At 46.5% G+C, this 12,625-nt stretch overlaps 1 protein-coding gene across 2 annotated transcripts in view; it reads left to right on the top strand.

The window, feature by feature from the left end:
• Window positions 1-779: 779 nt before the first annotated feature.
• The window catches only part of MTMR14 (myotubularin related protein 14), a 31,444-nt gene continuing 19,598 nt past the window's right edge, over window positions 780-12,625 (top strand). Inside the window, exons 1-9 of one of the 2 annotated variants that reach the window (XM_014872457.2) lie at window positions 780-1,001; window positions 1,076-1,221; window positions 5,573-5,681; window positions 6,710-6,785; window positions 7,510-7,570; window positions 8,130-8,252; window positions 8,776-8,849; window positions 11,614-11,684; window positions 12,271-12,345. In XM_014872457.2, coding sequence (XP_014727943.2) covers window positions 780-1,001; window positions 1,076-1,221; window positions 5,573-5,681; window positions 6,710-6,785; window positions 7,510-7,570; window positions 8,130-8,252; window positions 8,776-8,849; window positions 11,614-11,684; window positions 12,271-12,345 — 957 coding nt within the window. The remainder of the gene's footprint in view (window positions 1,002-1,075; window positions 1,222-5,572; window positions 5,682-6,709; window positions 6,786-7,509; window positions 7,571-8,129; window positions 8,253-8,775; window positions 8,850-11,613; window positions 11,685-12,270; window positions 12,346-12,625) is intronic. The other variant, XM_088171407.1, reaches the window with a different exon arrangement.

Here is a 12,625-nt window from a genome sequence, read left to right as displayed (position 1 = left end):
AGGAGTCGACCCAAAACCTCTGACAGAGCGAGGCCAGGTCCACGGCTGTGCCAGGTCAGATGTGACAGGGCTGGGGCACACGACGTGTGCCACGCTAGTGTGGTGGATGACTGGGCTGGGGTAAACGGCTATGCCAGTAGTGTCACACAGGCTGTCAGTGTCACTTGTATGCTGGCAGGTTCCCATTGCGAAATCCTGCCACCGCCCCGTCAGCCTCACACCGGTCCCAAACCCAGCAGAGACCAAACCATGTCGGGCCAGTTTCATTCTCAGGCAGCGAGATGCACCACGTCAGCTGCAGCTGAACTCGGCTGTCATTAAATGCTTGTTAAGATTCATAGCTGATTTGCAAATCAGACAAATGCAGATGAAAAACACATTGTGCTCCCCTGCAAGAGCTACGGAGCCGTGTGCCTCCGGCACCCGTCACCCTCGGCACGCACAGCCCGAGCTGGCTCCGTGACACTGCCCGGGCAAATGAGCCAGTGCCGCCCGCAGCTGTGTTCGGGGCAGCGATACCGCTCACCCCGCAGCTCCTCTGCCACCGGCTCAGTGCGAGCGACCACACTCCCGAAGGGGTTTCTTTAATTAAAACCCGTCTCGGGACTCCTTCTTTAGGGCAGCGCCCTGGGCACGGCGGCCAGCGCCACGGTCGGACCCACTCGTCGAAGCCTGACAGCGTTTGCCGCGTCTCTCTGCAGGCCAAAGGCGGGGCCGGAGCAGAGCCCGGTACCCCCGGAGCGGGGCTCGGTACCCGGGACGGAGCGCGGCGCGCCCCGATGACGCCGGGAGCGGGCGGAAGGGGCGCGTCGCGGTCGGGCGGAAGCGGCGGGCGGGACGATGGGCCCGAGGCGGCGGTGAGCGGCGCGGCCATGGCGGCGGCGGCGGCCCGCGGCTGCCCCCCGGCGGGCTCCGGGGACCGCGCCCTGGCCGAGTTGCTGCTGGAGTTCTCCCGGGCACAGTACCGCGCCAAGGACGGCGGCGGTGCCGCCGCTGCCAAGGTGAGGGCACCGGGGCTCGGGGGACGCGGGAGCGGGGACTGGCGCGGCGGGCATTGAGAGCTGGCTCTGCGCAGGTGGAGCGGATCGAGCGGCGGTGCTTGGAGCTCTTCGGCCGCGATTATCGCTACAGCGTGATCCCCAACGTGCACGGCGAGATCTGCGCCCACTACCCGCGGCACATCGTCTTCCTGGAGCGCGACGCCGGCGCCAGCCGTGACTCGTAAGGCCCCCGGTTCCCGTGTCCCGTCCCGTGCAGCTGACGCCCGGCGGAGTTACTGTCCTGAGGAGCTTCCGCACCCGGCGCTCCGAGGCTCCTGCCGGCCGGGGAAAGCCCTGCGGGCTGCGCTGCGCTAATTATAGCCGGTGGTGTCACCCGCTCCCGGGACTCCCCTCGCTGCCTGCTGGGGTTGCCGAGCTCCCGTGGGGCTCCTTCCAGGGCTCTTGGGCTGCCTTGGTGAAAGCTGCCAAGCTGAGCCTGTTACTCGAGGTTGTGAAGGAAACGAAGGTGCTCCGGGGCAGCACCAGCTCCGCTGCATGTGGCCCTGGAGTAAACATGAGCAGAGCATTGGTTCCTGGTGATTGTTGGGTTGCAGCTTGCCCGGAGGCTCAGGGTTAGGAGCAAGCCTGTGTGATGCTGTCCCTGTCTTGATGAAGTCCCTGTGGTCTTGAAGAAAGGCCTCTGATGTGGGAAATTCTAGTCTGTCAATCATCTTGGGGCAGGGGGTCTGATAGGGACGAGACACTTTAGACAGATACTTGTGTCATTCCAGGTTATTTCGTCTCTCCCCACCGTGGTGGACAGGTCAGTGGGTGCTGAGGGTTAGTGAGCTAATGGGAAATGCTTGTTCAGTTTGGTGCACATCTGAGCCAACACATCTCTGGACTTTGACCCACAAGTTCAGGATCACCTTTGTCTTGCTTCTGGCTGAGTATGAGCTGCTCATTCCAGCTCCAGCCACAGCCTCTCATTTTTACTTTTTCTTTCAACAAAACATAATGTAGTTTTGCAGTCTTGACTGTATGTCCATGACAAGAGTAATGTGTTCAAAAGGAGGGTCAACAAGTCCTTCTCACATGTCCAGCTGCTTTGCCTGAGGAAGGAAAACTATCAGCTGCTCTGGTGGCATGTAGGCTGGGTGTTATAGAAGGGGGTCTTTGGAAACCAGCCACAACTGACTGCCAGGTGGGAGAGTTTCTGCCTAGCAGTTGGATGAGATTAGAAAAGATTAAACCCTTTGCTGCAAAAAAAACAGGAAACTGAAGTTTGAAGCTGTTAAATGTAACTAGGGGAAGCTTTAAGGAAGAGAAACTGAATGCTTCTGCTTTTCCTGCTCTTGCAAGAGGAAAGGATGCTTAAATTTTTCTGACAGGTATTCAAAACAAGAGTATTACATTTGGTGCCCCATTTTCTTCTGTGACCTTTGCAAGCTAGCAGTGACAATTAACTGTATTTATACTGATTCTTACCGAGTTTTAATTTACTGTCCCAAAGAGAGTCACAAAAACAGACTACACTCCATTGTTACTCTCCTGGTTGCAGGGTGATGATTTTTGTAAAAGCTGCCAAGTGATTTTTAGACAAATGCAGGCTTTAGTTTATAATTTTATTCCTATGGAATAATTATGGAATAGAGACGGTTGCACCTCTTCTGTTATGGAAGGCAAGAACCTCTTCCAGTGAGCAGAACGCTCCATCTAGGACCAAGTCTATTTGGCTGCCTCTTCTGGAACCACAGAATGATTTGAGTTGGAAGGGACCTTAAAGATCATCCAGTTCTGACCCCCACTGCCATGGGCAGGGATAACTTCCACTGGATCAGATTGCTGAGGGCCCCATCCAACCTGGCCTTGAATGCTTCTGTTTTAGTCTTTGTAATGTTTTCAATCAGCTGGTAAGTTCTACTTGAAGCTTCACACCTCCAAGAATACTGAGGTGCTTTGGAAGCAGTTTTCACATGTACAACTTCTTTGCTCTACCATAATTTCTGCCAGTACAGCTGCTTTTGGAGCCTTGTGGGGAAACAGCAAAAAATTGGTATTTTTAACGCAAGTCAGTTCATTCTGTAGTTGGGCAGCTTGGGGGAGAAAGGACGTTGCTTGATCAAAGTTTGCTAGCAGTACTCTGAAATCCAGGGAGGTGCAGGAGGAATTCTAAGTGTTTTGAACCTTTTTCTGTAGATTTTACTCCAATTTATGCTGTATTTAATTTAGTTCCTGTTCTTCAGAGCAGCTTCCCCCTTGCAACAGGAGTCTTGCTACAACTGTGTTTGTTTACTTACCATGTTCATCTGTTGCATTACTGAGGTTGGTTATTGAGATGAGAAGATTTGAGAGCCTTATTTGTAGCACAGCCACTGTGGCAGATGTGACTGATGGCAGAGCAGGTCTGTCCAGAGTGTGTGCAGGTTTCCCAAGGAGCAGGCATGGTGTGTCTGGGAGAGGGGCTTATCCTTCCCTGTCCCCAGTGGGGTGCTGGGCTTCCTGCTCACTCCATGTCCTGGGCTCCTGCCAAGCTGCTCAGTCTCATTCCCAAGTGCTGCATAAACCTCTCCAGGGAAGTGCAGTGAGTGAAACCTGTTGTCTTGTCTCAGCTCCCAGAGAGGTCCTTCTCTTATGATTTCTGATCCTTCAGGTATTTCATTTCTGCTGATTCTCACCTTCTGGACTTGAAAGCAGTGTCATTGAGCTGTTTTGGTAACACTGCATTTAAATTCTTGTTTCCCTCCATATTTTCTTTTGCAAAGGAAGCATAAAGGAAACTGGAGCAGAGTGCAGGTTATGATATATCTCTTAATTGCATGCATTCATTTAAAAACAGCCCCACAACCAAATGTGCGCATCAGAATCTTTTGAGTTTCAAAATAGTTTGGTGTTGGGAATTATGCACGAAGGCATCTCTTCTCACGCTTGCTCACATTTTCCTGTCTTTCCAATTAGCACTCTGATGTTCATGTACTTTAAAGAAGATTAGCTTGGGTTTTTGTTCTTTAAATTCTGGTATATGTCAAAGGTCTTCAGAGCTGGATAACAAAATAATTGTATATGAAGGAAAACATGAAAAAATTTAAACCACCACTATGAATTCTGAGAACCAAATCCTTCTTTAAAGAAAAAAAAAGGGATTTGAAAGTTTTGTTTTCTGTTTCCCTGCTTCCACTGGCACCACCCTGTATAATATTTTCCATAAACAGATCAATTTCCATTTTAATAATAGATTAATTTTTTTAATCCTTCTTAGAAGGGCAGCTGCTGGTACTTTGCTCCACACTCTCAGTGATTCTGGAGTTTAGCAACTTTCATTAACTTCCATTGTAAAGATATTAATTTGTTCTTAGGCCAGTGTTGTCCTTCAGGTTTGAGTTCTCCTCTTCCTCCATTGTACTCTCCTTCACCCTGATGCACGTACTGCTGTGCATCTGCTCATCTTCATCTTCTCTTCCCATCAGACCCTGGTGGTTTCTTTTGTAGCATAGATTGTCCATTGGCCATCCTACTCATCTTCCTGTGCCTTTTCAGGCAGTGGTGGGGCACTAGAATCAGGTGCTTTATCTCAGCTGTGAGCCTGTGCTCTGCACGATAATGCTGGTACTTCTACATCCCTCTAGGGAATTTCCCATGATCTTATTTTTCCCCTTTTTCTGATTTACCATGTTGATAATGTATTAACATCCAGAGATCAGGCAGTTTATCTGGCTCTTCCTCTGTGCTCCATTACTTGAAAGGGCTAACTAGAAATTCTTATTAATCATCTCCAGGTGCATGGCCATGCAGTTTTGTATGTCCAGACTTCACCTGGTTTCTAATATATCACTCTGGATGCTTCTCTAATTCTACCTCTAGTCCTCTCTGGGTCAACAGATTCTCCTGGAGGTCTGTGTAGGATTGGATTCCTGTCAAATGTGAGCCGATACTTGGACAAACTGGAGCAATTTTAACATGTTTCCAAAATGTCTCCCGTTATGAAACAGAACTCCATTTTAACTTCAACAGGAAAACCAAACAAAATTAAGTTCTGCAGATGCAGCTGACATTAATCTAAGTACTCTGCTCAACCCACTAGCTGATTTAGTTGTTTAATTACCTGGCAACACAAATGCTTGAGGATCATGGAGTGTTCAAGATTTGATTTTCTATTATATTTCATTTTTTCTTGTAAAGCTATCATTCTGATAGTGAATTCACTGTGATGGTAGTGTTGAGCTGCTTTTGAATGGAAAGGTGATAGGGAAGAAAACAACATTTATTTTTGTAGACACTGACTGTCCTTCCCTAGTAATCCACATGTTAGTCTGTGGCAGACCCTACTGATTGTGCTCATATTGCCAGTTCCTGAAAGTGCTGTCACATACTGTGCACTGATATTTCAAAATAAAGAAAAGGAGTCAGAAAAGTGCCCAAATGTGTTGTACAGCAGCGGAAGCAATTCGCAAGGAAATGTTTTCATGCTTATTAACTTCAGAGCTGACTTCCAGGGAAGGGAATGGGATTGCAGCCCAAGGTGTCTGTGGTGGCTTTGCTGAAAGAAGTGTGAGAATATATTTTGTGTACTGACCTAAATCTCTGCTCACTAGGTATGAGAGCAATGTGCAGGTTGGCAAACTGCAGGACCTCATCAACCGGAGTAAGATGGCCAGGTGTAGAGGACGCTTTGTTTGCCCAGTCATTCTGTACAAGGGAAAGGTAAAGCTTCATGGGTTATCTGTCTTTACTGAGAAAATGACCTTTCTCTCTGCCATTTGAACTGTGCAGCCACATCTCCAGTCACTTGTCACTTTTCCAAATGGTGTAAAAATCTGTGCTTAGGTACAAGCAGGCAGCCTGTAACAGCAGGTAGCATTTGCTATCTAGGCTGCGTAAGTTGTCTGTGGGCACTTCAGGCTGTTCTCCCCCACCAAGTCATGAGCCTTGCATCAAAGAGCTAACTATCTTTTTTCTCTCCTATTTATGTCCCTTCTAAAGTCCTTAAGATATTTTGCATTTCAGAAGGGAAAGATAATTATTGTCCCTGTTTGTCCCTTACTCTTCCCAGCAGCTCCCTTTGGGTAACTTTCCTCTCTCCAGAGAAGTTTCCTTTGTCTGTTCCCTCGAGAGGCAAGATTGCATAAATGGTCTTATGAATGTGTGGGCTTGTCTGCAAGGGGATCTGTAAGAAAGTGAAATTAGATTCATTTTTATGTGAATTACTTAAACTGTGTTGAAGTCCTGTAGGAATAGTCTAATTTAGAATTTAAGTAGTTTAATTCTGATTTCTTAGCTGAATTTAGAAACACTGTATGAATAGCAAAATCATACCTGTGACAATTTTAATCTATCTTGACTGAAGCCATCATGGGCTGCATCTGCTGACCTTTTTCTGCAGGACTGAACTGCCCAGAGTCGTCTTGGGACCATCTATAATCTCAGAGGAATGTGGAAATAAGGCTCAAGCAGGGTATTAATAGAGCATGTGTTGCTAACTTGGCAGGAACTGACTGTATTAATGCATTGGAGAACTGGAGATGAAAATATGATTTAAAAACTAGCTACAGATAAAGGCACTTGGGAGTTTGCTGTGTTTGGAGAACTCAGTCTGGACCAGGGTTGCAGGGCAGACAGCTGAGAGGTGATAGCTGTAGGTACCAACCCTTTCTATGTAACCTGACAGCAAACAGGCATGATAAGGGAAAGACTCCTGGAGCCTGTGTGATTAATAAAAAATTTTCCTCCAGCATATTTGCAGATCAGCAACACTGGCTGGCTGGGGAGAGCTCTATGGGCGCACTGGCTACAACTATATCTTCTCTGGTGAGTGAGGAGCCATTTGTCACTGTCTTCATGGTAAGGCTGGTCAGTGCTGGGACAGAGACCTACACGAGGCCAAGCTCTTTCCAAGACCAGTGGGAGCTCTAGCATGGGCTGCTTGTATCAGACTTAGCATAACAGAGTGAAGGCTGAAACCTCTTGTCCTGTTTCCAAGCACTGTACTACGGGACAGTGCCACAGCTCATAAGAACCTCAGTGACAAAAGAACTTGAGGTTGAAGAGGGAGTTACAGGAAACATATAGGAAAATAAAGGTATCCCAAAGGATTCAAGCTACCAATTCCCAAACACTGGGGATGGGAATAATGGAGGAAAGAGGATTAGAACTTGCTGTTGCTTGACTAATCATTGGGAATCAGTGCTGCTAATGGTGAGATATACTGGACTCCAGGGAAAGCTCTTTAGGGGGGCCTGTAGTGTGGGAGCTGAAGCTTGGCTTAAAAAAGCACTGCATGCCATTTTTGAGGTGTCCTCTGACTGTCAGTCATGGGTTTTACCTGCCAGGTAGTTTGCAATGACAAGGAAAGAGTGGGCTACATTAGAAAACAAAATTTTCAGGAAGTGGAAATGTGGAAAACCACACTGAAGTGTGAAGAGAAGGCACCAAACCATGACCTTTTTGTTTATGTGCAAAAAAAAAAAGCCCTTGTCAGATTGGAGATCGAGTTTGTTTACAAAAGCTTCAGTTCTCAATGCCTTTCTTGCAGGAGGTTCTGATGATGCTTGGGCAGATGCAGAAGACATTTCCGAGGAAGACTCTGCACTTAGGTTTGTATGCATCATTGGGATGAGGAGAAGGGAGTTTGGACATAAGTTGACTGGCTCAGCCTCTTAGTTCTGCTCTTTTCTAGTTTGGGTTTTGGACTTAGGCTTTAGACCCATCACCAGGCTCAGGGTCTTATTTTCCTTGCTTTTGGAAAAGACTCTTGAGTATTAATGGCTGGCTGAACCTAGTGTAGCTGAAGCCTGCTAATCTGTTGCCAGAGGGAAGGGCTGGAGACAGGAATATGTAGAACCATTAAAAAAGGTATTTGAAGGATAAGACTGTGTTTGCTTCATCAAAAAGTACATCTCCAGGCTGTAGAAATGGTGTTGTATCTTATGTGTTTGTTGCAAAACGGAGTGAGATGTGGGAAGGGATGATGAGCACAAAGCTGGCAGTGTCAGTTTGCAGAGTCTGTCTCAGACCAGTGGAGACAAGGCTCGTGCTCTGCTGCTTATGGCTAGAAGTGGTTCAGGGAAGAACTGTGGCTCAGCTGGGAAGAATCAGACTCTCAACTTGGTCAGTCTTCCATGCTCACCGTGCTTGCATCATTCTGTCGTGCAGAAATGCAGATACCCAGCTGTTTGACAAGGTCAGAGGGCATGACATCAAGCTGCTTCGATACCTGTCTGTCCGATACATCTGTGACCTGATGGTGGAAAACAAGAAGGTGAAATTTGGCTTGAAGTGAGTCTTTGTTCATTTGTTTTTGTGCAGGCTTTGGTTTGCAGTGAGTGAATTGCTTACATATGAACTGCTGTCAGGTGTGCGCTCAGCATCCCGGGAGCAGTCCCTGGAAGAATCCTACAGCAGGATAGCTTAGTTGAGGTTGTAAAGAAAACCCCAAGGTTTTAGGCCACAAAAAACTGTATCAATGGGCAACATAACTGCTTTCATCTGTCCTCTGCAGTCTGGGTGGCTTTTTCCGTGTAGAGCTTACAGTAATGAGACAGTCACCCCTTCAGAAGGGAGACAGCAAAGGAGCCCTCTGTGCATAGGAGCAGAGGGAGATGTTTCTCCTACTTACCTCAGAGAAAACCTTTTGGTTTTGGACTGTACATATTTATGTCGATGTGTTGAGTAAGTTCTGCTCCTGCTCACAGCTGAGTCAAGTCATAGCACAGGGAGATGCAACAGGTAGTTTTTTGGGTGCTGGTGTCTGCGTGAAAAACACTGTAAATATCTGCTGTTCTCCTCTCATCCTGTGCAGTGTGACGTCTTCTGAGAAGGTGGACAAAGCTCAACGTTACGCTGATTTCACACTTCTCTCCATCCCATATCCAGGTACGGGAATGATGTCCAGAGGGATTCACAAGGGACAGGTGACAATCCGTTTCTGGGAACTGGGAAATAACTGTGTGTGTGTGGAATAACTCTGTGTGTGTGTATATGTAGATGAATATGACTTGCTGAATGTTTCCTGTGTTCCCTCTGGAGAAAAACTCCTTTAAACTGAGAACAGTGCAATGAACCTGGATGTTCTAGCAGTGTGAGTCAGCATTAGGCACTTTTTGAGGTGGCAAAATAATTACCCAGCAGTCCTTATTAATTCAAGGAAAAGTCCCAGAGGTGGAGCTGGTTAAGATGGCCTTTGACATCTCTGCAACTCCAAACTACTACTTGATGCAAAATATGTATCTTGTTCTCTGTTATGGAAAATCCCAATTCTTAAGGGTAATTTCTAGTCTAGTGTTACAGAACTCCACTGTAAGAAATCCTCAGTGCTTGCAGAGCAGTTCACCTGAGCCTGCAGTGTATGAGAGGCAGCCCTTTGCAGCCTGTCTCCCTGGCTATATCCATCCCTGTGCCTAGCAACCACTGCTGGGTCACTTGCACTCTTACAGATGAACTGAATATTCCTGCCTGCCTGCTGATGTCAGGCTTGGCGACAGGATCAGATGCGAGGCTGCTGTGTTTGAGGTCTGTCTGCAGACTCTTCTTTCTCCCTAGTGCACAAGGAAAGAGAGAGGAGAAAAAATCAAAACCCAGCAAAACTCTGGTGGATGATCCAAACCCAGACTTTTCCTTGATTGCTACATGTTGCTCTTAAACACTTTTAAAAGGTGTATTTCCTTTTATACATAAATTCATGACAATTCAGAGAAGCTGCATGAAAATTTACATTGAGTTTGCCATGCAGGTTGCCAAAGTGTACAGAAATAAGCATATTACTGGTTTCTGTAGTACATAGCACAGGTATATATTGCTGCTGCACATATCACCAGACTTGGAACATGAACTGTGTACACAGGTCTTCTGTAGGGCTGAAAGGAATGAAGAAGAAGTGACTCTATAGAGTTAAGCTGCAGAGTTGTTTCTGTATGGGGATCTGCATATGGTAAGCAATATTATTCAGTGATGTCCCACCTCTTCTGCCCTCCGGGACAGCTGCTTTCTTTTAGCAGCTCTTCACTGCCACGCTAGAGATAAACCTTATGAAACTGCAAATATTCCCTGCAGATGTTGCCTGATTTCAGCAGTGCTGGTCCATGGGGGAATGTTGTCATTCTGTTAAGTCTAAGACTTACACATCTAAGGATCAGCAACCCCTCTAGTGACTGGCCAAATAGCGTGATACATTCTTACTGATGTTTCCAGGGTTGCACTGAAAGAATTTCTGTTTTGTAATTTGTTTCTGAAGTTATTCTGAGATCCTGTCGCCTTAGGTGAGCAAGGCAGTGTCCAAACAGAGTCATAGAATTGGTTGGAAAAGACCTTTAAGATCATTGAGTCCAATCATTAACTCAGTGCTGCCCAGTCCCCCGCTAAACCATGTCCCTGGGTGCCACATCTGCCTGTCTTTTAAATACCTCCCGGGCTGTTGACTCCACTCCTTGCTGAGGGTGGACTTGATCTCCTCATCCAGATCATTAGTGAAGATATTAAACAGGTCTGACCCCAATACTGAACCCTGGGGAACACCACAAAACCTGGGGACCACACACCAAATGGATTTAACTCCATTTACCACCACTCTTTGGGCTCAGCCATCCAGACAGATTTTACCAAGCAAAGAGTAAAAACTGTCTGGAGTGAAAGACTTGGGTTAAAATGGGGTAGAAACTGTATAAGCTTTTGGTATTTGTGGATGCCAACACTTAATGCCGTAATCTCCCATTCTTGGGATGAAGTTGTTGTTTAATTTGAATTAAATTTCAGCTGACAGACTGTGTCCTGACTGCATATTTGAGGATTAGTCCTGTCCTTGCACAAATATTCTTTTCTTGTTTTTTTTTTTAATTGAAGTTACTTGTGATTTGCGAGGTGGGAATCTCTCCATCTTGTGTGCCTGGCACAAGGGTGTTGGGGTGGTGTGGGCACTGTGGCACTGCTGAGGTGTACACAGCACACTGGGAGAGGTGTTTTATGTAGCCTGCAGGCAGCCGCAGTGCTAATGGTGCTGCTCGGCTGTGACTAAGTGCCTGCAGCTTGCAGCAGAGACTTCAAATAGTTGTTTGAGAAGAGCTGAGCCAAAGGACACACTTCAGGATGGGAGGGCTTGGGGGACAGCTTGGAAGTGGTTATGTACCCCCTTCCTTCAGATGAGGAAAGAGAAGACTTAAATGTGAGAGAAATGAAGCCACCTCTGACAGCCCTTTCTTGTTACCTGCAGCAGATGCCCTGTGAAAGTTGGCTTTCCCCGGGGCTCTGCCAACTCCTTCTTTGGTGGTTCCTTCTCACTCAGCCTGTCAAGCTGGTGCCTTAGATCTGTGCAAAAGTCCATGGCCCTGCAAAACATAGCTCCTTGGTGAAACCTTTTGTTCAGGAAAAAAATTAAATCAGTCCCTCAAGCTCCCCATTTGCTGTATTTGGAGTTTGCCCTTTGCTGTGTGAGTGTCTGTACTGCTAAGTGCCCTGGGCTGTTGTTGCTGGAGGCTGTGCTACACAGTGTACTGAGGATTACTATTCTTCTCTTCCCAAAGGCAGCAGTTTTGATTGGTTTGGATTTCTGGAGCCTGGGGCTGCCAGCACTCCTAGTCCCACAGGGCACTTCACTTGTTAGATACCAGTTAGCTGAATCGTTGTTCATTATATTCTTTTCTTGCAGGCTGTGAATTTTTTAAGGACTACAAAGACCGGGATTATACAGCTGAAGGTCTCATATTTAACTGGAAACAGGTACATGGATGTTACAAAGTGGAGAGCTGTCTGTTTTACTGGGCTTAAGTCTTGCCTCCCAGTTCCTCAGTGATGGTGTCTATGTCATGTGCCTATTTCTGATCACAAGGAGGAAATCAGCCGGACAAACAAAACAAATAGGGAATGTACTAAATTATTGATTGTAAAATTCATATGTAAAATAAGTGAATCATTATCCTGACGTCTAGGATACTTGACCTCTCGTGGAAGGTATAGGTTGCTCCCAGATTTGAATTCTGACCTTATTGATAGCCTTGGTTCTCAGTTCTTTCTTCATATTCTGTCTTCTGCTAAGGGGATGGTTGAGTGGCCCAGTCTTACAGAAATTCAGACTAATATGCCCAGCTTTCACTGTTGGGAGCACATAAAAGCTCTTCTTGTCCATTAGTCCTTCCAAGAGTCTGAGTTTATTCTTATGTTTTCAGGATTTTTTCATCCAAAGATGCTTTGCTGAGATGTTTTCTTCTCATGCACCATTTGGCATTTGTTCTCTTGTTTTTTTCTTGAACTCACTCCCTTCAAGTCATGACTTTTCTCTGACCAATTGTGTTTGGGTTTTTTACAGGACTATGTAGATGCCCCATTAAGTATTCCAGTCTCTCTGACCCAATCTCTGAATATTGATTGGAGCGAGTACCAGGTGAGCAAAGTGGATGTCTCTGTGGGAGGTCAGGGATATATTCAAGAAGGATCAGGAGATATTTGAAATCTGACTTGCTCCTATTGCTGTAATCTGGTTCACTTCATAGCATCCCAGTGGGGGCGAGGCTGCTTGACAGTTCAGAACAGCAGTGGAAATCCTGTACCCAAAAACTCCGTGGCTTGCTGTGCCCCGAGGCAGCTGACTGTAAAGTCAAACCTTCTTCTGTAGCTTTTGAAAATTTGCAATCCATTAGGGAGATAGGTTGCTAACGAAGGTA

Source organism: Sturnus vulgaris, chromosome 11 (genome assembly GCF_052056855.1).
Source record: "Sturnus vulgaris isolate bStuVul1 chromosome 11, bStuVul1.hap1, whole genome shotgun sequence".
NCBI lineage: Eukaryota > Metazoa > Chordata > Aves > Passeriformes > Sturnidae > Sturnus > Sturnus vulgaris.
This window is presented reverse-complemented; position numbering and strand designations above follow the sequence as displayed.